This window comes from Lithobates pipiens, unplaced genomic scaffold (genome assembly GCF_037356315.1).
Source record: "Lithobates pipiens isolate NorthernLeopardFrog02 unplaced genomic scaffold, aLitPip1_a1.2 Scaffold_8, whole genome shotgun sequence".
NCBI classification, from domain to species: Eukaryota; Metazoa; Chordata; class Amphibia; order Anura; family Ranidae; genus Lithobates; species Lithobates pipiens.
Window position 1 is genome coordinate 556,935,780 of NW_027507903.1, and position 24,359 is coordinate 556,960,138.

A 24,359-nucleotide genomic window follows, 5' to 3' on the forward strand; every position below is an offset into this window, starting at 1 on the left:
TTTCTAAATATCGGCATCGGCCAGAGAAAAACCCATATCGGTCGACCTCTATTCTGGAGTGCCCAATTCAGTCTGCTGAAGAAGCAGATAGAACCACAAACATGTTGCGATAAACTCTTCACTATAGACTATCATTTATACTATGGTATTAATGTGTACAGACCCAGTTACCAGAGAGCTTCAAGTGCCTTTTTTGTAAAGTAATTATATTTTAAAAGTATTTGCTGTAGTGTCCATGGCAGTACCTTTAAAGTGCAGATGGCTTCAATTACTTTTCAACATAATAACTTCTGGACATTAGGTACTTTTTAAAACTATGAGGGCTTTTTGATTCCTTACTTCTAGAGCCCTGACCCGGCCCCTTCTTGGCAATCACCGCCACTTTCAACATACAACAGACCTACACTGTTGACCCCTAGAATCCTCAACTACACCCCCCACCTCCAACCCTCACAATCCCAATGACTAAGCTCCGAGGGGCAGAGTGAAATATGTTGGAGACATGGCCTGGCTGAAGCCCAGGCTGAGGCTGCCACTCTTACATAGATTCTAGAGACGTGCGGGCAAGGGGAATTGCCCCTCTTGTTATGAGTCACCTGCTGTGCCAGCACTCCCAGTGGCGGATGCTCGAGGAGTTATACCCTGTACAAGATCAATGTTCATTTTGTCTACTAAAATATTTTGGCCAACTAAATGAATACTATTTTAGTCTACTAAAATATGACAAAAACGGCAGTTTAGTCAAGACTAAAATACACCTAAAACTAAAATGGCATTTTAGTCAAGACTGAAACTAAATTGAAGTTTGACATCAAAATTAACACTGCACTTCCATATAAGAATATGTAGGGAGCATCGACTAAGCTGCTAAATGAAAAAAAGGCTTTCCCCCCCTTCATATTTAATGTTGGTAATATATTCAGGTAATTATTGGCATTACAGCCAAAAGGGTTTACAGTTTTTTTGTATTTCTTATATTTTCAAGTTGTACTTCTGCTTGTCAAAAAAGCAATATATTTGCTTGTTTATGAACTTGTTTTTATTGATAAAGACATTATAGATCACAAGGGCTAAATCAGTATTGCATGTTCAAACCTTAATACCAGAATTATTAGATTTTTACTCCAGGAGTATATAAATAGTTTGGCAATTCTAGATAAATGCTTAAATCATGCATTAAAATTTAACTAAACCCATTAGATTTTAGAAAACTAAAATGTACTGGAGATTTTAGTTGACTAAAATACAACTTAAAAAAAAAAAAAATGTAATTTTAGTCAAAAGTCTACAAATGGAAATTTGATGTCAAAGTTAACACTGTGCAATATATACCTGGACATCCTTAAATCTTGTTTTTGTATAAACAATTGCACTGATTTGTACTTTAAATTACTATTCTCTATTCCGTTTCGGTTACTTGATCAAGCTTGTAGCCAACCTAAACCTTTTCAATAAACATTTTTAACAAGATCAATATGATCATTAAGGCTAGGTTCACATCGATGCAGGTTGTGGTTGATGCATTTTTGAACACGCGCTTTGCTTATTTTTTGGGGCTAATAGCAAAGTATGACAATTCTGTTCATGGAGTGGGACTTTGATGTGACGTTACTCTCTGGCACTCAAGTCGCATCAAAGTAGTGCAGGAACCTGTGTGTGTCCAAAGCCGCATGTTGGGGTTAAATGCTAGGGTAAAGCCCCATACACACACCATCAGATTTTCTGCCGATTTTTGTCTTCAGATTTACCAAAACCATGTAATGCAAGGGCCTGCCTGATTACATACACATTGAAAGTCTTAAGGTTCGACCTTATATTATATGGTTTTGGTAAATCTGAAGCAAAAAAAAAAAAAAAAAAAAAATCAGCAGAAAATCTCATAGTATGTATGGGGCTTTAGAGTTAAATGTTAGGGTTAGAGATAGCGGCAAATAGGGTTATGGGTTAGCGTTCTAATCCCAACAATTACCAAAACCAAAGAGATTCTAAGGGCAACTTACCGACCAGCCTGTTAACTAACCGAATAGTCCAGTATGCATTAAAAACAGGGGATTAATTTGCAGCTACAGGTATAAGCTACAGAGCCCTGTCAAGGCACCCCAGTATTTTCTGTAGCCCCAACTCTAAATTTTGTGATCCACCACAGTGGAAGCACATGCATTATAATGGATAGGGCAGAGGTGAGCCTGGCAGGAGCCCACCCCTCCTTTAAAAAAAAACAAAAAAAAAAAACAGGGCACACTGGACACCTCACAAAAACAAGAGTTAGGACTATAGAAAATTCTGGGGTGTCTCAATGCTCTTTCGCGTTGCCCTTCCGTATGCTCCAATGGACAGTTATAGAAGAATTACCACCAACCCTGGGCCTTAACCCAGGGGGTAGGCAACCCGGGGCCCTGCAAGATGTTGTGGAACTACATTTCCCATGAGGCATTGCAAGGCTGGCAATTACTCCCAGAGGCATAATATGACTTGTAGTTGTGTAACAGCTGAAGGGCCCCAGGTTGCCTACCCCTGCCTTAAACCTAACACGCAACTTTGGCCACAAAGATTCCTGCACTACTTTGATGCGACTTGAGCGCCAGATAGTGTAAAGTCGCACTCCATAAAACATAACGGTCATACTTTCCTATTCACCAAAAGAAAAAAAAAAAAAGGCAAAGTGCATATAAAAAACCCCAAAAAACAAACAGTCACATTTTTGGTGCAGGTTCACACACATTACACGCAAAACACAATCTGCAGGGGGGGGGGTAAAAAAAAATGAAAAGAAAAAAAAAAAAAGTCTGACCATTTCCAAAAACAGCACAGGCTTAAGTTACAGATCAATTAAAAAAAACACATTCAATTGACTGCAGTGGGTTTCTGCAAAACACATAGGTGTGAACCAAGGGGTAAGTATGGCACATTGAACAATTTTTTGATCTTCCAAATGTAAATTTTCTCCCAGACAATAAAGCGATTGATTTTTTTTATACGATCGTATTGTCAGTCTATGGCCACCATGAAATCCACACAAACCTGCGTAAAGCCACACCGAACCACAAGCCATACCCATTCTCACACCCTCCATCTGTTTTGTGTACTACTTAATAGGGAAACACTTTTTTTAGAAAGGAAAAAAAAAACACAACAGAAATCAAAAAGGAGATTGCAGGTTGTATTTGATCTCCAGGTTTCCTATATGTAAAAATGTAATTTTGAGGAGAACGGTCCTATATCACAAAAATATGTAAACTGTTTATTTTCTATTCAAATATCATGAAATCACAATGCCACATAATGTCGTTTTTTCCCTTGATATTGCTAAAAGTACAGAAGTCTGACGACTGTAGGGTAACCGCGCTTTATCCGGCAGCCGAGTTGCCATTGTGCAGCACACTGCTATGAAAGACGAGGAGTGAGGTAAAGACGAGGAGGAAATGAAGAACTCTGTTTTGTCAGGCACATGGTTTCATCTTCATCATACAGGGATCCTCAACTGCAAATGTGCTTTTCCACAATGGACAGAGACAGCTACAAGTTTCTGAAACAGAATGTGAGCCAATGTTGCCCAAAACAACGGGTTCCATATTTCATTTTCCAGTGTGTTGTAAAAGTAGAACTGGAATTTGCTTGACTGCATTCTTTCACAAACAGCACTCCAGGCGGCGAACTGAACACAGTTTACATACATATGAAATATGCAAATGTTTTTTTACCTAGGACATTTGGAATTCTGTTCCCAGTCTTGTTCACATACCCCTACCACACTGTACAGCCAGAACAGCGGCATTGCCATCTACTACCATAGTTTGTTGCATCCTGTAAGCTACCCAAACCCTCTCTTCCCAGCTCCTAGTACCTGAAAACAGGTTTGGCAGGCCATAGACTGCTGGAATCAAGTCCAATTCCTGCTGAATCTGGAGCTGTGGGTGGCCCTGCAATCACCAACCTGTTCAACAAAAGTTGACTTTAAAGTAGATTCAGCTGAGGGGAAAATTATCAGCTGAACTGTGACTGCATGCCAATGTGGTTACTGTTCTGCAGCACCATTTAAAGTGAATCTCTTTTAGTGAAGTTTAAATAGTTTGGATCAAGCTGGTCCATACAAACTATGACCTTCACTACCAGATGTGCCTGCTGTATAAACTGTATGTAGCCTCAGCTACATACAGTATATAGCCCAGAAAGTTCCATCCCCACTCCCAAAACAAAACTGAGTTGGGCTGAGTGCTGCTCAGCCATTCACAGGGAGCTTTGTAGTCTATGAATGAATACAAAGCTTCCTCTGAATGGCTGAATCAAAGATTGGCCGAGGCAGTCCGATGACATTATAATCAGAGGCAGCTTTGCATTTATTCATAGACTACAAAGCCTCCTGTGAATTGCTGAAAAGCGTTCAAGCCAGCAGCTGAATTGTGACTGCATGCCGATGTGGTTACTGTTCTGCAGAACCATTGTATTTAAAGTGGATCTTCGTGTTTTAGTGAAGTTTAAATAGTTTGTTTGGACCAAACTATTACCTTTACTACTAGATGTGCCTGCTGTGTGAATTGTATGTAGCCTCCGCTACATACAGTATAGGGCCCTGTGTTCTGGCAGCAGGACAAAGTTCCAGTCCCGTACCCAGAACAAAATGGAGTTGAGCTGAGTGCTGCTCAGCCATTCACAGGGAGCTTTGTAGTCTATGAATGCATACCAAGCTTCCTCTGAATGGCCGAGTCAAAAGATTGGGAGGTCATCAGATTGCCTCAGCCAATCATAGAATACAAAGCTGCCTCTGAATTGCTGAGCAGCGTTCAGCCTGACTCGATTTTGTGCTGGGAGCAGGAATTTCCCATCCGGAATACAGACCCGTGTAATGCATGTAGCTGAGGCGCCCACAGTGGGCACATCTAGTAGTGAAGGTGAAAGTTTGTTTGGACCAGCTTGGTCCAAACTATATAAATGTCACTAAAAGATGGAGATCAGCTTTAAGCAGCTACAGGTTCTGCGGCTGTCTGAATAAAAAAGCCAGCAGAGGAGATTCCTTCAGGCACGCTGAACAGGAGAAAATCCAGCCATGTGTGGCTATCTTAGGAATGGCAGTATTGTGCACTTCAATAGATCCGGACTTTTCACAGCACACAACTACTCAGTGTTATTTCTACAGTTCTGGAGGAAATGGTGAGGCAAGAACATAAGGAAAGATTTCAGGATGTAAAATAAAACACTTTAAAAAGGATAATTGTATTTTTAAAAACACATCAACACTTTTAAATATACCCAGGAATGTCAAGGAACTTTGCAGATACAAAATTTACATCTTTGCTTTTCTGTGCTTTTAAAGAATTTCAGGTATGGATATCGTAACCATGTATATATTAGAGGTGCACCAAATGGAAATTTTGATTACGGAAATGAAAGATGCATTTGGCCGAAACCAACAGTAAAAAAAAAAAAAAAAAAAATTGTCTTTTTTTAAATAAAAAGAAAAAATACCATGTTATTATGCACAGCTGCAAAAGATTTTGCACACTGCTGCTTTAGTAAATCAAACCCATTGTCTACACAGACCTGAGCCTATGAGAGCGTTCAAAGTACAGTGAAAGAAAAGGCAGAAGAGATTATAACTGCAAAGTTGCTTGTGAATAGATAATGGGAGTAAAAAGTATTTTAATATTTGCGTGGAGTTCAGCTTTTAACATGAGGCCTACAGGGTTGTGAAAAAAACCCCCAAAAAAAACATTGGCACTCCAGTCAAATTCACACCAAAGTTAAATAAAAGTGATAAATGCACTGGCAATTAAACAGGGCTGATAAGAACATATAAAAAAAAAAAAAAAAAAAAACACACTATTTTCATAGTGACTACGAAATAAAAAAAATAAAAAAATGTATCCTGAATGCCAGAATGGTATTTTCATGCACCTATTAGAACCATGCAGTGTTGGCAGCACATGTGTTATGGCACTGGATCCTGTGGAACTCATGAAATCAATTCTCAGCTACAACATAAAGTAGCTGCCGATAGAGCATATGAAGAGTTTCCAGAGTAATTCAACACTAAAATCTGCTTGGGACGACACAGGAAGACCCCCCCCCCCCCCATCACCCAAAGTAAATAAAAAGGAAAGCCTGTCCCCATCTTTTCAGGACAATCCAACCAATCACAGTGGTTCTAAGATTTGATGCAAAAGATGTCAGCAGCAACTGGTGCTATGGGCGATATCTGGAATTCTATATCTCTATGGCACTTAGGGAGGTGGTCTCTCTGCATAATGATCTGAAGGGAACCCACGCTGACAGGTGATATCAAATTAAACTGGGAAACCCCCTTTAGCAGTCTGATGATAAAACACTAACAAAACAGCACATGAAAAGGAAACAAGAGTTGTGTTGCAATATTAATGCCTCTCAAGAATTAAAAAAGGAACAAAATGTAAAAAAATAAAAAATAAAATCTTTGAACAGATCCCCTATTAGGGGAAGCTGGGATGAAACCAAATGTTTTCCAATTGATCCTGATTTTTTTGTTTTATATACGATGCATTACCAAGTCATAAAAAAGAAAAAAAAAAAAACAGCTTGTATATTTCCATGAGCTCAGCATAAAACATTTTCCAGCAGCGATCTGCTTACAGTTTAAAAGAAAAAAAAACAAAAAAAAAAAAAAACCCCCAAAAAATAAACAATTTTTTTGAAATATCATCACCACTGGAAGTCATCTCCCGGCAGTTATATAAATTTCCCATGAGTCCTTTTGGTCTTGAAGACCTAAAATATATTTATATATATATTTATATATATATTTATATTTTTCCTGTAAAAAGTTTGCACAGAGTTCAAGGCTAGACCTGAGAGAACGGGAGGGACGGAGGAGGGTTCTTGGGACGGTTTATGGTAAAAGTGAAGGCCAGCTTGGGGGCCGATTACAAAATATCCCGTCAAGACGATGCATTGGCTGTTGCCGTCCTGCTTTGGAAGTGGTGGTTTGTGGTGTTGGCGGTGGAGAGGGAGTCGTCGTTTGACGTGATCCCGTAATCAGCCGGCTAAAGAAAAAAAAAAAACAGAAGACATTTGTTATAGTCACAAGTGTGTATCCAATATTTACATATGACTTAAAGGGGTTGTAAAGGAATTTTTTTTTTTTTTTTAAACAAACATGTTATACTTACCTCCACTGTGCAGCTCATTTTGCACAGTGGCCCCAAACCTGGTCTTCTGGGGTCCCTCGGCGGCTGACTCGGCACCCTCCCGCAAGGACTCCACAACTTCATGCGAGCTGCCTTGCATTATGTGGAGTGCTTGCGGGCGCGCTCCCATGATACAGCCAGTGGCCATAGCAGCTCGCTGTATCACTCGGTCCTGCTGCTTTCAATCAATCCACTGTAACCAATGAGCGGCCAGGCTGATCGGCGAATGGGATGTCGGGGATGAGCGTGGGACTTTCGAATGGTCAGGTAAGATGTTTTTTCAGCTTAATGCATAGAAAGCATTACGGTGAAAAAAACGTACCTTTACAACCCCTTTAAACCCCATCAGTAACCAGCTTCTGAAATCTTCTTGCACCCACAATCCAACCTGAGCATAAAAGCCTGTGCCCGACACCTTATGCATTAATGTGGAGCATGAAACCAACACTACACAACAAAGCCTCTGTTTTCTGCACTTGCCAAGATGGTTTGGTACTATTTAACCACATGAAGGTCAGGCTTTTTCTGGAACTTTGTTTACAAGTTTAAATTCGTATTTTTTGCTAGAACCCCAAACAGATTTTTTCTTTTAAGAACAGACCATAGAGGATAAAATGGCAATCATTGCTATATTTTATGTCGCACAGTATTTGCACATTGGTCTTTCAAACGCAATTTTTTTGGAGGAAAAAAAAAAACACACATCACAATAGTTATCACAATAGTTACCCCAATTTTTAGTATATTGTGAAAGATGTTATGCTGAAAAAATGGATACCCAACATGTCATGCTTTAAAATTGCACACGCTCGTGGAATGGTGACAATTATGGTACTTAAATCTCCATAGGTCTAGTGCTAGAATTATTGCTCTTGTGCTAATGATCACAGCGATACCTCATGTTTGAACACCATTTACATACGAGGGCTCAACTTACATATGCGTTCGCTTCTGCGCACGAGCACTAAGGGATGGGGTGCTTTAAAACTTTTTTTTTTCCTTTTATTTCTATCACAAGAAATGTAAACATCCCTTGTAAAAGAAATGAGGATGACAGATCCTCTTTATTGAGAGACCTTGGGTCAAAAAGACCCCATAGCTCTGTATTTTATCTTTAAGGCCGGGTTCACACCGCTGCTATGCGGGAACGCCGCGAATCCGCGGCGTTTTCCCGCATCGCACGACTCCCGCCGGCAGTTCACACTGCCCTATGCGAACGGCTGGGAGTGTCAATGATATGTTAATGACACCCCCAGATCCGATCGCATATCGCAGTGCGATCTGCCGACTCGCACAAGAATCGGATCGCATGGTGTGAACGCCCATGCGATCCGATTCTGTTGCGGACAAAAAAAAGGGTCCCGTGCGAGTTTGCTGCGGGACCGCTGCGAGTTCAGCCATACTATCTGTATGGCTGAACTCGCAGCGCTACGGAGATCGGATGTGATTTGCGGTGCGAATCACATCCGGATCTCCCCCCGCAGCAGTGTGAACCCAGCCTAAAAGCAAAAAAAAAATAAAAAATTTGTTTTGGGATCAGACATCACTCTGGTCCTCCCAGACCATAGAGATGAGTGGCAGCCATCCTGGCCTCACTTGACTTCCTTCCCAGCAAATGGCCGCATTGGATCGCTTCTGAGCTTTACCAGTGGCTCGGGCAAGCAGTGGGAGGGGATATAAAACAGGTTTGAAAAGTTTAAACAAAAATTTAACGTTACAGTTTCTGAATAATAAAAAACATAATAAAAAAGGGGTAAAACTGATGAACATAAAATGGGTACTTCTAACTGCTGCTGCCAATCTCTATGCTGAAAAATGATCTAGTGCGACATGTGAGATCTCTACAGGACATCTGCGTCTACCTTCTGAACAGACAGGACAATAACAGATACCCAGGCCTCCACATTCACTCACTTGTCTTCTGAAGATCCTTTGGAGCAAGCTACGTTTTGGCGGTTCGGGAAGTTGCCTCCAATCTAAATCTGGAGAGCGGGTCCCATTTGGTCCGAAGAGGTTGAGGTCCTTGAAACATTCCGTCTCAATCATCTATGGATGTAAAAAATAAACATGGTCTGTCCTCTTGACACAGAACTACACATGTATGTAACTATTAGAGTAACTTATTTTTCAATTTGTTGACTTCATTCAAATATGGAAATCCCCATAACATTCCTAATGCAAAACCAAGCAGCTTCTACCTCTATGGAGTACTATCCACTCTCCGCTGGATACTACAGTGTTGACACTGCACTGTGCAGGCTATGGAGTGGAGTCACTGCAGAGTGCTTTGTGATTGGAAGACAGGACAGTCACATGACGTACAGGTCAGGTGACTGAACTCGCCTCCAGTAATTTTTCTCATTGGACTGAAGATTCACTTGTTCTGGAGCTCAGCTATACTTCATAAACGTGCCAATGTTTTATAAGGTAAGGGCATGCTGCTGCTTTATAAAAGGAGGTCCTATGTTTGGAAAGGACAGAAGTTAACAGGCTCTAGCAGACTAAAGAGCAAAACCACCATAAAATCTCCCTTTTACAGAACCAGATAATTTCACAAAATCGCATGAAAACTTAAGAGAAATTTTTTTTAAAAAGGTAAATCCAGGAACTGGGAGGACATTTTGTATTAATACATGGATAGGTCACATGGGACACAGGACATCAGACTTTTGGCCTTTAGAGCCAGATCTCATCCAAATTTTTTTATTTTTTTTTATTTATTTTAATCTAAACAAAGTAAGGGTTAAAATTTATTTTAAGTTTTTCTAGTTTGTGCACTCATAGGGAAGACGAAGACCTCCTTCACATGGGTGCCATTGCTCGTACAGCATAAATCCACCATTTAAGCAGCCGGACGCACGAGCTCCGATATCACGGCTGCTCACCCTCCTCTGCACATCTGTCAAATTAGGATCCGCGGCTGTTGAATCCCCTATAGAGAGTTACACACGCTCCCTGCACACAGCTCCTGGCGGCTCCAGCCACATAAATAGTGCTTTTGCACAACACTTAAAAAAAAAAATAAAAAAATTTTGAATATGGATTTCACTTAGTACTTTATTGCCGCATTTTCTATACATGTAACGAGATCTCTCCTGTACATCTGCATTATTCTCTTTGTAGTTATCTTGTTTAAAAATGTTATAATTTTTTTTAAAGGGAAAAAAAAATAAAAAAAACTTTAAATGGTTGGAAAATTTTAACAAAATTTCAACTGGAAAAACAGCAGCGCAGAGGAGAATGGGAAGGAGTTTGAGGGTAGATCATACAATCTCAAACTATTAAATCTCATACTCTTTGGATATGTATTTGATTATTGTTCATGGTACCTTATGTATGTCACTGTCAGTAGTATTTCTAATTATCTTATACCTGCACTCATGTTTTCTTTAAAAAAAAAAAAAAAAAAAAATTGTATTTACTTATCAGGTATAGCTTTGGCATAAGCAGTTTGAAACGCGTTGCTTTCATTAGCAGATTAACCTATATAAATACAAACGCAAGACTGGCTATACAGGAGTAAATTGTCTTTCATTCAAGCAGCAGGTTGAACGGAAAAAAAAAAACACACACACAATCCCCCCCATCTATGGGGGAAATCCACCCCCCCCCCCCTCCACGTCTTTGTATTTTGACAGCGGGGAGACTTCCCTGCCATCAGAATACACTGATCAGCACTGCCGGCTAAAGAAAGGGGGTACTGATCAAGATACAATTTTCCAACAGGCTGGTTGTACACAAGTCGATCAGTAGATAGAGAAACCTTTGTACAGCCAGCCTGCCCATACTTGGATCAACATTCATCCAGTTCTGCAGGGACAAGGCCGGTTTAAACATTTTACTTTGTATCTCTTCATCTCAAATCTGAACAGGGGTATTAAAAACTGTCAGGAGATCACTTATTTCACAGCAACTCCTGGCTGTTTTGATAGCTGGGAATTGTCAGTGAATAGAAAAAAAGCAGCAAGGCAAGGGTGTACTCCACACATATCCCTGTACTTCAATAAGAGTTTTGGGCAAGTGTAGCACGCCCAAGATCCACAACGGGTTAAAGTATATAAAGGGCTAATGTGGGTATCAAAGTTGTGTTTTCTTACCCTGATCAAGACATCCACATGAGAAAACACGGTGAGCAGGACGTTGTTTGCACTGTCAAACAAAAATTTGACACAATTTTTTTTTATTTTCCAAGTTCTAAGACTGGTTGCTTGGTAGGAGACATCACTTATTTCACAAGTCCTTCCGGTTCTATATTCATCAAGAGAAGGAAGCCAGAGAGGAACTGGAGACAACCCCCTATGCATGGCTTCTCTAACTTTAGGTCTCCAACTTAACTACAAGGAGTATAGAACTGTATGGGGACAGCTGCTTGCAGTGGACTGTGCTTGAGTACAATATACTGTATATTTTAATGCTAAAACTTTGCTGGGCCCTTGAAGGGCCATTTTGGAATGTGCCGTTTGGTACACACTAACCTCATTCTGCCAGGGGATTGACACGCATCCGGTTGCAAACTTAACGTAGAAATCATTGTCTGTTTTGTCCAAATTTACACCTTTAACCGTTGAAAACTGTTCAATGTCCAGCACGTCCTTACAATACACCGCCCGGGGCTGGGAGGGGAAAAACAACACAGTTTATAATGCCACTGCTTTCGTTTATGCTAGAATCCAAAACATACACATGGTCATTACAATAGTTTTGATTATTTTCAATTTAAAGTGGTTGAAAAGGCATTCTCCGCATTAAGGTAAAAAACCTTTTATATCCTGCTCTCCTCCCCTTCCACACCCCCCCCTTAAATACTTACCCGAGCCTGATCTCGATCCAGTGCTGTGCCCAAGAGCAACAGAGCTGTTGCTTCTCTCTCCCCTCACTGGCTCAGAGACAGCAGTGGGAGCTATTGGCTCCTGCTACTATCAATTACAGGATGTGAGGAGAGAGCAGGAGGTGGGGATTAGCCTTGTTGTCTATAGACACAAAACCGCTTTTACTAACACTTTAATTACAGACCACCATGTTTTATAGTAAAAACAAACAATCTAAACTTTTTTGGTTACAACTTTTGTTTTACTGCCGTCTTTGTCCCCATCAGAGAGTGTGCCTTCAGAAACACAACAGGTAGGGAAAAATCCTACAAATGGCAATTTTTCTACATCAATGATTGGGAAACCAAGGGACAATGGTCAACAGAACAAATAGTTCTGATCTCCCCAATCAGGACAAATACATCAACAAAACTTGACAGAAGTTCTAATCTTTGCCAACCATCTAAAACTTAGGAAAAAAAGAAAAAAAATTTTGGCCAGAGTTCTAATTTAAGGCCACTTGTACATGGCTGTCATAATATTCTTGACAAAGTCCCTGAGTTAAAAAAAAACAAAACAAAAAAAAAACACCACTACGTAAGGCCTTGAGTAATGTTGAGTATAGGCGAGCAAAATTCTCCTTCATTGCGTGTTGTAATATACTCATTTATACATGCTCGTATGCATGTAAAATTACTGCACCCAAATTTTCTATTTTGTTTTACGGCTCTGTACTCAATGCTGTATTACTGATCAGCTGTGTGCAGTTCCAATTCAGCTAAATTCAATCCATAAAAACATGTTTTTTTATTCCCGTGCACGAAATGCCTAAAGAATAAATTCCAGGCAGATATTTTTTCACTGTGTCTCCTCGTATAGATCTCCCTTCACTTCCTGTCCCATAGCCAAACAGGAAGTGAGAGGAAATTGCTGAAAATTCCTTGGGGACACCCAGTCACCAGAACTACTGTCCCTCCATTGGAAGAGTTCCCTTCTATTACTTTCCCATGGAAAAACCAAATACTTTGGGATTTCTTTTACTTTCACGTTTAATGAGAATGGCAAACGGGACATAAAGGGAAGGTTATTCTTAGGTGGCTTGCTGCAGAGCCCTTGTTCTAGTAGATTAAGACCTAGTCCAAGAGCTGGCATCTGTCTCCCTGATCCCTCACCAGCCTCAAGCAGCAATGCCAATGAAGCAATTTATGAGATGATAGCCAGGTGACCAACCACGATATGCATCCATGTTGTTCACACAAGGTACTTTTATTGCTAGCCATCCCCAAAATGTTTTAATGTCAGTGTAGAAACATTCAGTGCCCATTTATGAAAATAACCCTCAACTCGGCAGTATTAAAGAACACTTACATCCGGCACAAAAGACGGCTTCATAATTCCGGCCTCCAGCCTCTTAAAGTTGATGTTCCTGAGAAACGGATGCTGCTTCACCTGACTGGCACCATGTTCATTGCACCCCAGCCTCTGCTTTGGGTCTTTGGCTAATAGCTGTAGGCAGAAGACAATAAGAACGGATGTTTTTTCCCTTTATTCATTACTTTCCTCTCACAGACCTTGAAAACAACATTTAAAAAAAAAAAAAAAAAAAGGAGACGAACTTGAAAGCAGTAACTGCAGAACTGGAAAAGTAGCTGACTTCTTGTTGCTACACAAACTGGGGAAAATGATGCTCACGTTTGGACATGTTCTATTGGCCAACCTGTGATGCTGGATGGATTCCGCCTCAAGAAACCAGGATGCCAGTTAAAGTCAGAGGCATTAGGTTGATTCAAGACTGAGGTGCTTAAAGTACCACTCTACCTCAAACCATCTCACGCTTTGCAGATGAAGAGCTCAACAAGGTTACAGATTATATATACATGTTAAAAGAAACTATTGGTGAGAGCTCTGAATTTGAATTCCTGAATCTGTACTCCTGCTGTTGAGGGGCTCCTGTACTGCCCTTCTGCAAAATGCATTTATAGAGGCTGAACGTTTTCTACCATAATGCATTCTCTGCATTAAGGTAATAAAAAACCTTTAATGCTCAGCTCTCCCCAACTAACCCCTCTTTAACTTACCCGAGCCCAAACGTGATCACGCAATGTGCACAAGAGCAGCAGCTCTCTCCCTCCTCCGCACAGACAGCAGCGGGAGCCATTGGCTCATGCTGCTGTCAATTACACCTGGTAGGGAGGTCAATGGACAAACAGGGGTTAATTTACAAAAACTGGAGTGTGCAAAATCTGGTGCAGCTGTCCATAGAAACTAATCCGCTTCCAGGTTTTTCTTTTTGGCAAAGCCAACTGAACAAGCTGAAGTTAGAAGCTGATTGGCTGCCATGCACAGCTGCACCAGTAAATCAACCCCACAGAGCCAGCTCGGGAGTGAGCCTGCATGAGTGCCCTCATAGCATGAGGCTTGCTTTGGCTAGCTCTTGGCTGGGAAGGGGGGAACCAGGAGCACCACCATAGGACATGACAAGAGGAGGAGGATCGAGGCTATATATATATATATATATATATATATATATATATATATATATATATATATATATATATATATATATATATATATATATATATATATATATATATGATTTACAATGACTTCAAATATTTTGCTTTAAGAGCAGGTTGTGTTTAAAAAAAAAAAAAAAAAAAAAACATTTTAGGCCTGAAGATTAGTTAAACCCCAATAAGTAAATATCTTGAAACCAGAGGCTATGGAGAATATGGTGGCAATTCTAATTCTCACACCCTGAGGAAGCCATCTCCTATGTGTACTGATCTCAGGCAACAAACCATGCTAGCAAGGACAGCTTAAGCCCTCTGCCTGAAATCAAAGCACCTCTTGAGATTTTGAAGCTCATTAGCCTCAGTTATAAAAGCATATACCATGTTATACTGTTTTTTTGTAACTCCAGCTCTGTTTGTATGAAAAAAATAAATATATACACTTTCTGCTTTGTACTTTCAGCCTTAGCAAAGAAGTGGAGAGAGCTGTACATGCAGCGGAGGTTATAGATCCCTTCACCTTATAATCCACTCAACCTGCTGTGTAATGCCAGCTGCGACCCTTGGTCAACAAACTATTCCTCTCTCCGGTTACGCTGCCATATGAAGGATAGTTCACATGTGGAAAAAAGTCCAGGCTTCTACAGCAGTCAACCATTTCAAGTCTCTCACACCTTAGAGAGGTATAATATTCCTCTCAGTACCTGCTCATCTACCCACCCCCCCCCTTACCAGCTTTCTCTGCCGGCCTTTACTGCACCCCAACATATACCCTCCCCACCCCCTCCCACTAGGTGCCTCAACACCACCTTACACACACCTCATCAAAACTAGCCATCTACATTGAACAACTGTTCTTACACTTTATCTTCCAAACCACCACACACCATGAAGATCACTTCCTGGAATATCAAAAGGACTTAGTTAGATCCCCACATAAAAGAATGGGACATTGCCATCCTACAGGAAACTCACCTCCCTACCGAGGAATTTTTCCATATGCGCAAATTTTGTGTAGGCCAAATATTCGGCTCAGCATCAGTAAACAAGCGTGGCGTTTTGATCCTCATCCACAAAAATCTCTCATGCGAGATCGTATTTCACTGAGACTATGGTCGCCTTTTAACTCTACACATGTGTATATCCAACAGGGACATAGTCATCACCAACATTTATGCACCTAATCCCCCTAAAACATTCTTTCAAACCATATACTCTCATCTATCCCCCCTACTTACATCTCCCTCTTATGGTAGGAGGAGATTTTAATTCAGTCTTGCATGCTATGGAAGACAAGTCACGGGATCAATCTAAACACCTCACTCAATTCACCTCCCCAGGTACCCCCCTAACCACCTTTGCAGAAGACCTCCAACTTGACGATATCTGAAGACTAGACCATCCAGAGGGCAGGGAATATGCTTTCTACTCCCCGCCTCACCATACTCTATCCAGAATAGACTACCAAGTAATGAGTAATTCTGCACTCCTTCCACTCACGTCCGAAACCCACATCCACACGATTGCGATCTCAGACCACGGCCCCATAGCAGTACACTTGAAATATTTCAACCTAATCAATAACATGAGAACATGGCGCTTCCCTTCCTACATCACACACAACTAGGAACTCAGTAACATACTCCAAGAGACCTGGCCAGAATATGAAGCGTGCAAAGCGGTGCTACGTGGTAGAATTATCGCTTTCACGGCTACTTACAAAAAGAAGATCCTCAAACTGCCATGCAGCGAGTGATCAAGAACGTGCGACCCAATCTCAATTGATGCACATAAACTCCCCCACACATGGAAAATTATGGCGAGAAGCCAAAAACTACTTAGACCTATGGGCTGAAGCACAGAAGCACATCCAAAAATCCCACCTAGACTTACAATACCACAAATATGGCAAGTCAGGCAAACTGCTTGCCAGGTTATGCAAAAGGTGTCCATACCCCCACACATATACACATACCCTCAAAGACACCCAAGGTACCCAAATTTCAACAGCAAAGGAGGTCAACGCAATCTTAGAAAAGTGCTATATGGCGAAGACCCAATAGACAAGACCGCAGCCCAGGGTTTCCTAGATTGAATCCCCCTCCCTCAAATAGACACCTCGTTTTTGTCACAGCTAAATGCCCCAATCACTGAGCAAGAGATTTCTAAAGTTATCTCCACTCTAGTTAATGGCAAAGCACTGGGCCCAGATGGATACACCTTAGAATTCTACAACATGTCAGCGAGCATAGCAGTCTTAGGCAAAGTCTACAAAAAATTATATCTGGAGGTGAATACCTACCCTCTGGTTATCAGACACATATCAAGCTAATAGCGAAAAAAAGCAATGACCCCTATGGAGCCAAGCTTATATAGGCCTATATTCCTTCTTAATCTAGACTCCAAAATACTATCAAAAGCCATAGCTAGCAGACTAGCTAAAATCATGCCTACTCATCAACCCCTCACAGGCAGGATTTACACAAGGTCATTAAGCCTTGTCCAACATTCGTAAAGGTCATCACAGCCCTTGAACATGCTAAAGCCCACCCGACAGCAACTACGCTATTATCTCTCTCGACGTGGCGAATGCTTTCAATTTTACATGGCTGTCCCTAGTCCTTTGCTATGACTTCTCTGGTCCCTTCCTACATTTGGTCTCAACCAAGCTACATATCAGGCATTATCAAACTTCACAAGGGGACCAGGCAAGGCTGCCTTCTATCACCGCTTTTATTTAACCTGGCTATAGAACCGTTATTTCGATACCTGCTCTTCCAAGCCATCCACATAAGATGCAAAGAACTCTGCTTAGCGTTATTTCCGGACAATATCCTCATTTTCACCTCCAGCCCCACATCCAAGACATTTTCACATGCTATCGAACCTGCTCAGGCCTACGCATTAACTCTTCCAAGAGTGAGATTCTCCCCTTATACCACACTAGGACCACTCCCCCCCCCCCCCCCTCTATGGGCAAGCGCTTCAATCTTTACTGTCGCCAAGCAAATCATTACCTACCCAGGAATAAAAATTGGCAAATTGCCGCCTTCTCTCTAATACATTTCTCCCCAGTGGTCATTAAGGTAATAGGTGAACTGGAGATGTGGATGGACCTTCCCCTCTCGCGCCTCGGCAGATGTCATCTCTTCAAAATGGTCAGTTTTCCTAGACTCCTTTACCCCCTCCAGACCATTCCTCTCCTAATGCGTCACACAGATATTCAAAGATTACAGAAGGCCTCGTCAACCTTCATCTGGCACAAATGCAGACCCCGCAATTCTTTAACTAAACTTTGCCTGCGTAGGAGCAAAGGTGGAGCCAACCTCACCCAACATAAGGGTATACAACCTATCCAAGTCTGCATGGATTGGCTTACACAAAGTATAAAGTACTCTCATCATGAGGTAGAGTCCCAAATGGCAAATCCATACAGTCTACCAGCCTTAATATACTGCAACCTAAGGTCTCTCCCTCCAGACCTTAAATAGAATCTGTTAATACGGGACATGCTCGTAACTTGTCAAGAAACCAGATGAAAAACGTAAGCTCCCTGTGTACCGATTCACAGGAACTCAAATTTTCCTGAAGCCCACCAATATGCTGGTTATGCTGTGGGTTTCTCATGGGCTTTGCAGGATTGCTCAACTGACAAATTCACTTCGGATCTCCCCAATTCTGACATGCTTTAACCTTCCTGGGAACCATTATCTTTGTGCACCAGACCATAGCGTATGTCGTGGGTATGTGCCAAAACAGACTCCAAAGATTTCGCATCGCCACCCTAGACACGCTTGGAAACCCAACAGTTCAAAATCTCTACCATCTACAAACCACTTCACCAGAGCCCAAGCAAGCTTAACACCACCTCAACTGCATGGTGCAAAGACTCCCCGGAGGTGGTAGATTAAATTCTCGCAGGATACAATACTACGTGCACCTATGTCACCAAGCATTGTGGTAAGAGCAACAACTTAAAGATTATGCAGAGAGCCTAAATCCCCCATTTGTCCAGGTGACAACCACAAATCAACCATCAATGCCTCCTATGTGGACAACCCAGACCTACACTGCTCCACAGAATCTGGTCCTGTCCATCAATGGCAGATTACTGGGACCAAATCAAAAGCTTTGCAAATCTCATCACCAGCTGCTCTCCTACCAAAAATGTATTTCCCCTACTCTTTAGGCACCTGGAGATAACTCCCTCTCACCAACCTATACCCCAACCACTGTCAACTCAGTGGAACAAGGCCTGGTTATCAACGTGCTTCAGGATATCGAGACGCGAGATCCTTAGAAAATGGAACTCCACTACCTCCCCAGTACTTTCAGATGTCCAACAAGAACTCATGAGCCTACCACACATTGACTTGTCTCACCATGGAACAACTGCATACTTCTTGAGCAAATGGACCCACTTTATTACAAAATCCTTACCTACTAAAGACCCCGACACCATGACACCTACTTGCTCACCACTGGAGGTGGAACACAGTCCAAGCCTCTTCCATCAATTAAGATCCTTCATTGTTACTAACCAACTACTACCAATACATATAAAATCAATCTCTACAGGGATGGAAATAAGGTTTTGATGTCTAGAAAACCAGTAACTTAGGAGACCCTCTCTTCAACAGTCACGGTTGCACCGTGAAAGGTGCTATTTGGGGGGGCATCTAAAAAAAAAAAAAAAAAAAATTGTAAGCCTCTCTCGTTCACTGGCACCTCCATATCCGGCAACTGGCTAAAGGTTCCCCCCTCCTCTCCCACAGCCTTTAGACATCACCCAGTTATCTTGGCTACTGGGTGAAGAGACCGGAATGGTTGATATCTCACTTCACTGCTTCATCTCTTCCCCTGATGATCCCTACAGACAATAGATACTACACTTCAACAAGCCAAGGTGTATTTCTATTATCATATTGGTATGTGTTATGCTGTGGATGCCATTAGCGCTCGCTATTAGTCCTTTTAAATATTATGTTGTAATGTTTGCAAAAAAAAAAACATTTAAAAAAAAAAACTGCTCATGCCCATGAAGGAGCGACAAATCGTAACCAAAATTTTCCATAGGTGACGCTTTTAACGCTCTTACAGGTCATCAGTTTAGAGTCAACCATCATGAATAGTGACCTAGAATTATTGCCCTCACTTGACGTGCATAATTAGGTTATATAACATTTGTAGTGCTACCAATGGTTTTGTATGTAGGTGCCTGACAGGTAATTGGGTAATACAGTTTTTTTTTTTTTTTGTTTTTTTGTTTTTTAGGGCGCCTGGGTTGGGATGGTGGGCAGTAGTTTCAGGGCTCTGTGGAATCCAAACATCAGTTTGTGAGACGTACACAAAATGGTGCCGTTTTACTAAAACTGGAGAGTGCAAAATCTGGTGCAGCTGTACATGATGGCCAATCGCCAGAGAATATTTACCTTCCTATGCATCTTCTGTGAAATATCAATTGCTTTGTCCCACTACATGTTTATAGCCCATTCAGGACAGCAGCCTAGGGTGACAACACTGGCATGGCTTCCTCGATACCCACCCAGAGACATTAAGTGTGTTATTTGCAAGCTTACCAGCCAAAAATAAAAAGGCAAAGAAACTGGAAATATGAATGCATACACCACACCAAGGTCCAGCTTTGGTTTTGGGTCTAGATAATCTTTACCCAGTCAGGTTCCACTAATAACTAAAATGTCACATTTTGGTAGATTAATCTATTGCATATGAATATCTCTTCTAAAGAGCATCTATCTCATGTTCAGAGATCACAGCTTTTGTAGAATGAAGGAAAAATTACTCAACCTTTTCATATCGAAGAGATCAATGGTGCAATTTAAAAATAAATGCACAGAGCAAAAAACACCAGAAAAAAAAAAAAAACACATTTGTAATAATGAATGTTGGAGGACAAAAGCTTTTAATCAGCTGCATAAAAAGATGTATTTCAAGGGTCATTGAAAAATATAACTGAACACTAGGCTTTCATGATCTTTCACAAGATGTTATATCATCTTAAGTGGAACTAAAGTGTTTCACCGATACTTACATTTCTGTCTGTAAATGAGATCAGCCAAGTCCATTTAAAAGCAAATTCAATGGTGTTAGTATGTGTCAACTAACTTGACAATAAGTCTGTGGATAATTTCTATAACTCATTTTTTCTTTATGACGTATAAAGCTTTTTTGTTTTGGTACATTGTAATACTGTAATAATGGACACACATTACACATCAGCATATGCATCCCATCAGAGAACATAAAATCAACCTTTACTTATTTAATACAAAGCCTATGAATGTACATTTTTCCTTTCGTGCATTCTGTTCCCCATTTTCTTTATTGCACCTCGCTCACAATTTAGAGTAAGGTGACATGTCTTGTATAAAGATTCCATATTTGCGTTATTCCATTACCATCCAAATGTTCTTTTCATCTTCCTTTTCAAATTCTCATCTCCAATATAAGTCAATATAATGTTTTACTATCGCTTTTCTTGTTTTGTAACGTTCTATCTTTTCTGATCTATCTTCTGAGCAGAATTCTTATTTTTTCTTTTCTCTATGGCAAATAAAGCATCTCAGTCTAATAATTCCCCCTTTCCCTATAAAACCGTAAAACATTTTTCGCCACTTTTCATGGCTTCTTCAGGGATGTAAAAGTGCTTTAAAAAATAGTGCTCATTTTGGAGGAGTTCTTGCCTGTTGAGAGATCTCACTCTCTCTCTGGTCATTTGCCTGAAGTTCAACTTTAGGCCCTATACCTTTCTGAAGTACTAAATGTTGTTAGCTTTTGATTTTTCTGGAGCCTCTTCTAACTAGTAAGCAGAGATGTTCCCTGGCCCAGTCTTCCTAGACACTTAGACTTGATTGCTTGTATTTAGAGTTCTAAATGTGCCTACCCTGACACCAGAAAACTAGCAAGCCCCTTTCCTTCTTACCATCTTACAAATGGATTTTGCATCTTCTGAGAACTTATCAGAATAGGACTCTTGTTCCTCCTGAACACGTTTCTCCACTTCTTCCCTTTTTACTCGCTCCTTCCGTGCACGGAATGGTGACTGTCCTTCGATCATCTCATAAATGAGGCAGCCCAGCCCCCACCAGTCTGGGCTAAATGTATATCGTTCATTTTTAATGACTTCTGGAGCTGAAGAAATACAATCAGTGAGGATGGAACACATCAAATGAGATCTAGAAAGACAATGACCTTTGATTGGTAGATTTTGAAATGGTAGGTGAAATTGTGAGGATACACACCCATATATCCAACTGTCCCTACTCTTCCTCTAATACTTTCCCCGTCTGGAATTTTGATGGCCAGTCCCAAGTCTGAGATCCGTATGTGACCTAAGAAAAAAATAAAATTAAATTATGAAAAAGTGAATATCCAAATTTGACAGAAATAAGTCCTTGTGACAGGTGGGTAGTTTTAGCTCTCCATTTAGTGGCTTAATGCTGAGAATATACAACTGCTGTCTGTCTAAATATCCATGTGATGGCTGCTCCAGCATGGTGTCTAATGATCTCATGTCCCGATTGGCTGAGGGATGACTTGACCCTCTAGGACATTTGTGGTCTCTTAATATAATGCTCTACATGGTTAAAACCTAGATACTTATAGAAATATGAAAGATGAATTCCAGGTATGGCAGCTTCTACATGGGTACACTGGTCCAACAGCGTTCTGTTTTAACAAAGCAGAGAAAACATGTGGCGATGCTACAATCCTCACCACATTCAATAAGAGAAAACTTTGCATTCATTGAGAAAAGTGCTCTTTAAATGGTGCTCTTGCTGAGCTTACCTGTAGGTAAAAAAAAAAAAAAAAATAGAAAAATGAGAGTTTACTACCACTTTAAATGTACCATGGCAAGAATTTTAAGGTTACATAAGCTGCACAACATGAGCCATCAACACTTCTAAATGCCTTTATTTGACCAAAGACAGCCTGGCGGCAGTCAGAATGTGCCTGGCCAGGGACTGCCCCACGCTGATGCATTGCACCACAGTGGGATAATCGCATCCTTACTTGATGGTTCCGATCTACAGCTTGTGTAACTTTATCTCCATGTGATTACGAGTGTGGAGAGGGCTCTTTTGTTGGCAACACTCGTGTCCACAGTGGAGGCAAGGCTTTGCTCTGGAGCAGTGCTAGTCATTTGTCGGCGATTTAACATTTAAAGAGTTTTATTTTCTGTTCAATAAGTGCAAAACAATTGCTGTTGATTTTGCAAAAACTTTCGTGGCCTGATAACTTCCTGTGCCCTTTGCCTGTGCAAAAGGAGGGCTTCGGGAGATTGAGATGGGGTTCAGGAGATGGAGAAGTCATCATTGGTGCGCCTTGTAACTAGGGTTACACCGATACTAAGCATTTGCACAAGTATTGGTACTCATGCAAATGCTTTGATACCTGAAACCTATACCAGAATGATGTCAGCGTGGGGGGGTTGTGAGAAAGCGGCATTGCGAGGCGGCTGTGGGCCACACCTGGGTGACAATCGCATGTCCAAGGTAGCTGCGGCGGTTGGGCTAATCCTCAGTCAAGATATCATTCTTTAGCCCCAGCAATTCTGCACTAGATACAAGTAATCCAGGCAGCTAACAAGCTTCTGGATTACTGTTACAGGTGACGGAAAGGGGTCCCACCTCCCTCCTGCCACCAAGCTCTCCCATGTGATCAGAGAGTCCAGTAAGGATGCAACAGGTGGCAGCCAGCACTAGGTAGACAGTGAGGAAATGGATGTTGTCCCTCCCACTGTGTGACGTCGCAAACAGGAAGCAATGAGAATTTGGTCACTTCCCGTTTTGGCTTTTGGTTTTCCTGGCTATTAATAGTTAGTGAAGCAACTGATCAGGCCGATCTGTGTCTGAGGCAGCACTGGAAGCCAGATTCAAGATTTGGTGTCGAATAGACCCAGCCTCTCCTTAAAGAGGACCTATCATGGCCCATTCTATTACAAGGGATGGTGATCATCCCTTTTAAACAGCAATAAAGTCGATAAAAAAGGTACAGTGTAAAAAAAAAAAAAAAAAAGTAAAAAATAGGCATAGGTAATTGGCAACAGTGAGTACTTGAGGAAAAACATTGGTACTCGATCTTAAAAACTGGTATCGGTGCATCCCTACTTGTAACCCATCAGAAAATAAGTAGGCAGGGCTGACACCATGTACTTCAGAATTCAGAGTTGTCAGGTGAAAGAGAAAGGTAGGACCACCAGCAGTTATTTTTCTGTACTTTGTTTTTGTCTTTGCGTTTAAAAGGGATGGAACATGGAAAAATGTGCTTGTATTCCAGAGACTCTGTAAATAAAGTTTTTTTTTACTTTGCCTTGACATATGCTTTAAGGGCCCATTAGCTTCTCTGCAATTTAGATGCAGACATTAAAAAGGGATCCCCTATGCCCAGTTGCCATCTGTGATGAGTAGAACTTTCACATAAAACAACATTTTCATTATATGTTTAATGGTTCTGAAATGAGAAGCTGGGTATAAGAGGAGGCAATTGGGAAAAACCGTTCACATCAAAGCGTGACGGAAACAGTCACATCCGCTATGAAATTACTACTCAGTGCAAAGCAATAAAAAATAACGGAGGTTCAGCTAGCCTTCCATCCCAAATCATAGTGGTGATTACTTTCAATGACTCAAACTCATAATACTGATGTCAGAGATTGTGGTTTCATCCTGGAACGAGCTCTCTGTCCACACCGCTGAACTGATAACAGGTTTTATCCAAATAAATTACAGAGAAGACACAGCTCTTATTGAGAGATGACCGTAAGCAGTGTCTGATCATTACAGGCTCATTACACTCAGGATTGTCAATAAAACATTCCCGAAAATTCTGAGACATGCAAGAATGCTTTACCTTCACTA

The 24,359-nt window shown here is 41.1% G+C and overlaps 1 protein-coding gene across 1 annotated transcript in view; it reads right to left on the bottom strand.

Annotated features, from left to right (window-relative positions):
- Positions 1 to 3,139: 3,139 nt before the first annotated feature.
- LOC143960938 (G protein-coupled receptor kinase 5-like) overlaps positions 3,140 to 24,359 on the bottom strand; it is a 108,364-nt gene continuing 87,144 nt past the window's right edge. The window contains exons 11-16 of the mRNA XM_077469974.1: positions 21,741 to 21,830; positions 21,422 to 21,630; positions 13,334 to 13,471; positions 11,633 to 11,770; positions 9,072 to 9,203; positions 3,140 to 7,013 (exon numbers count right to left, since the gene is read on the bottom strand). Of these exons, the coding sequence (XP_077326100.1) occupies positions 6,909 to 7,013; positions 9,072 to 9,203; positions 11,633 to 11,770; positions 13,334 to 13,471; positions 21,422 to 21,630; positions 21,741 to 21,830 (812 nt within the window). The 3' untranslated portion in view covers positions 3,140 to 6,908. The remainder of the gene's footprint in view (positions 7,014 to 9,071; positions 9,204 to 11,632; positions 11,771 to 13,333; positions 13,472 to 21,421; positions 21,631 to 21,740; positions 21,831 to 24,359) is intronic.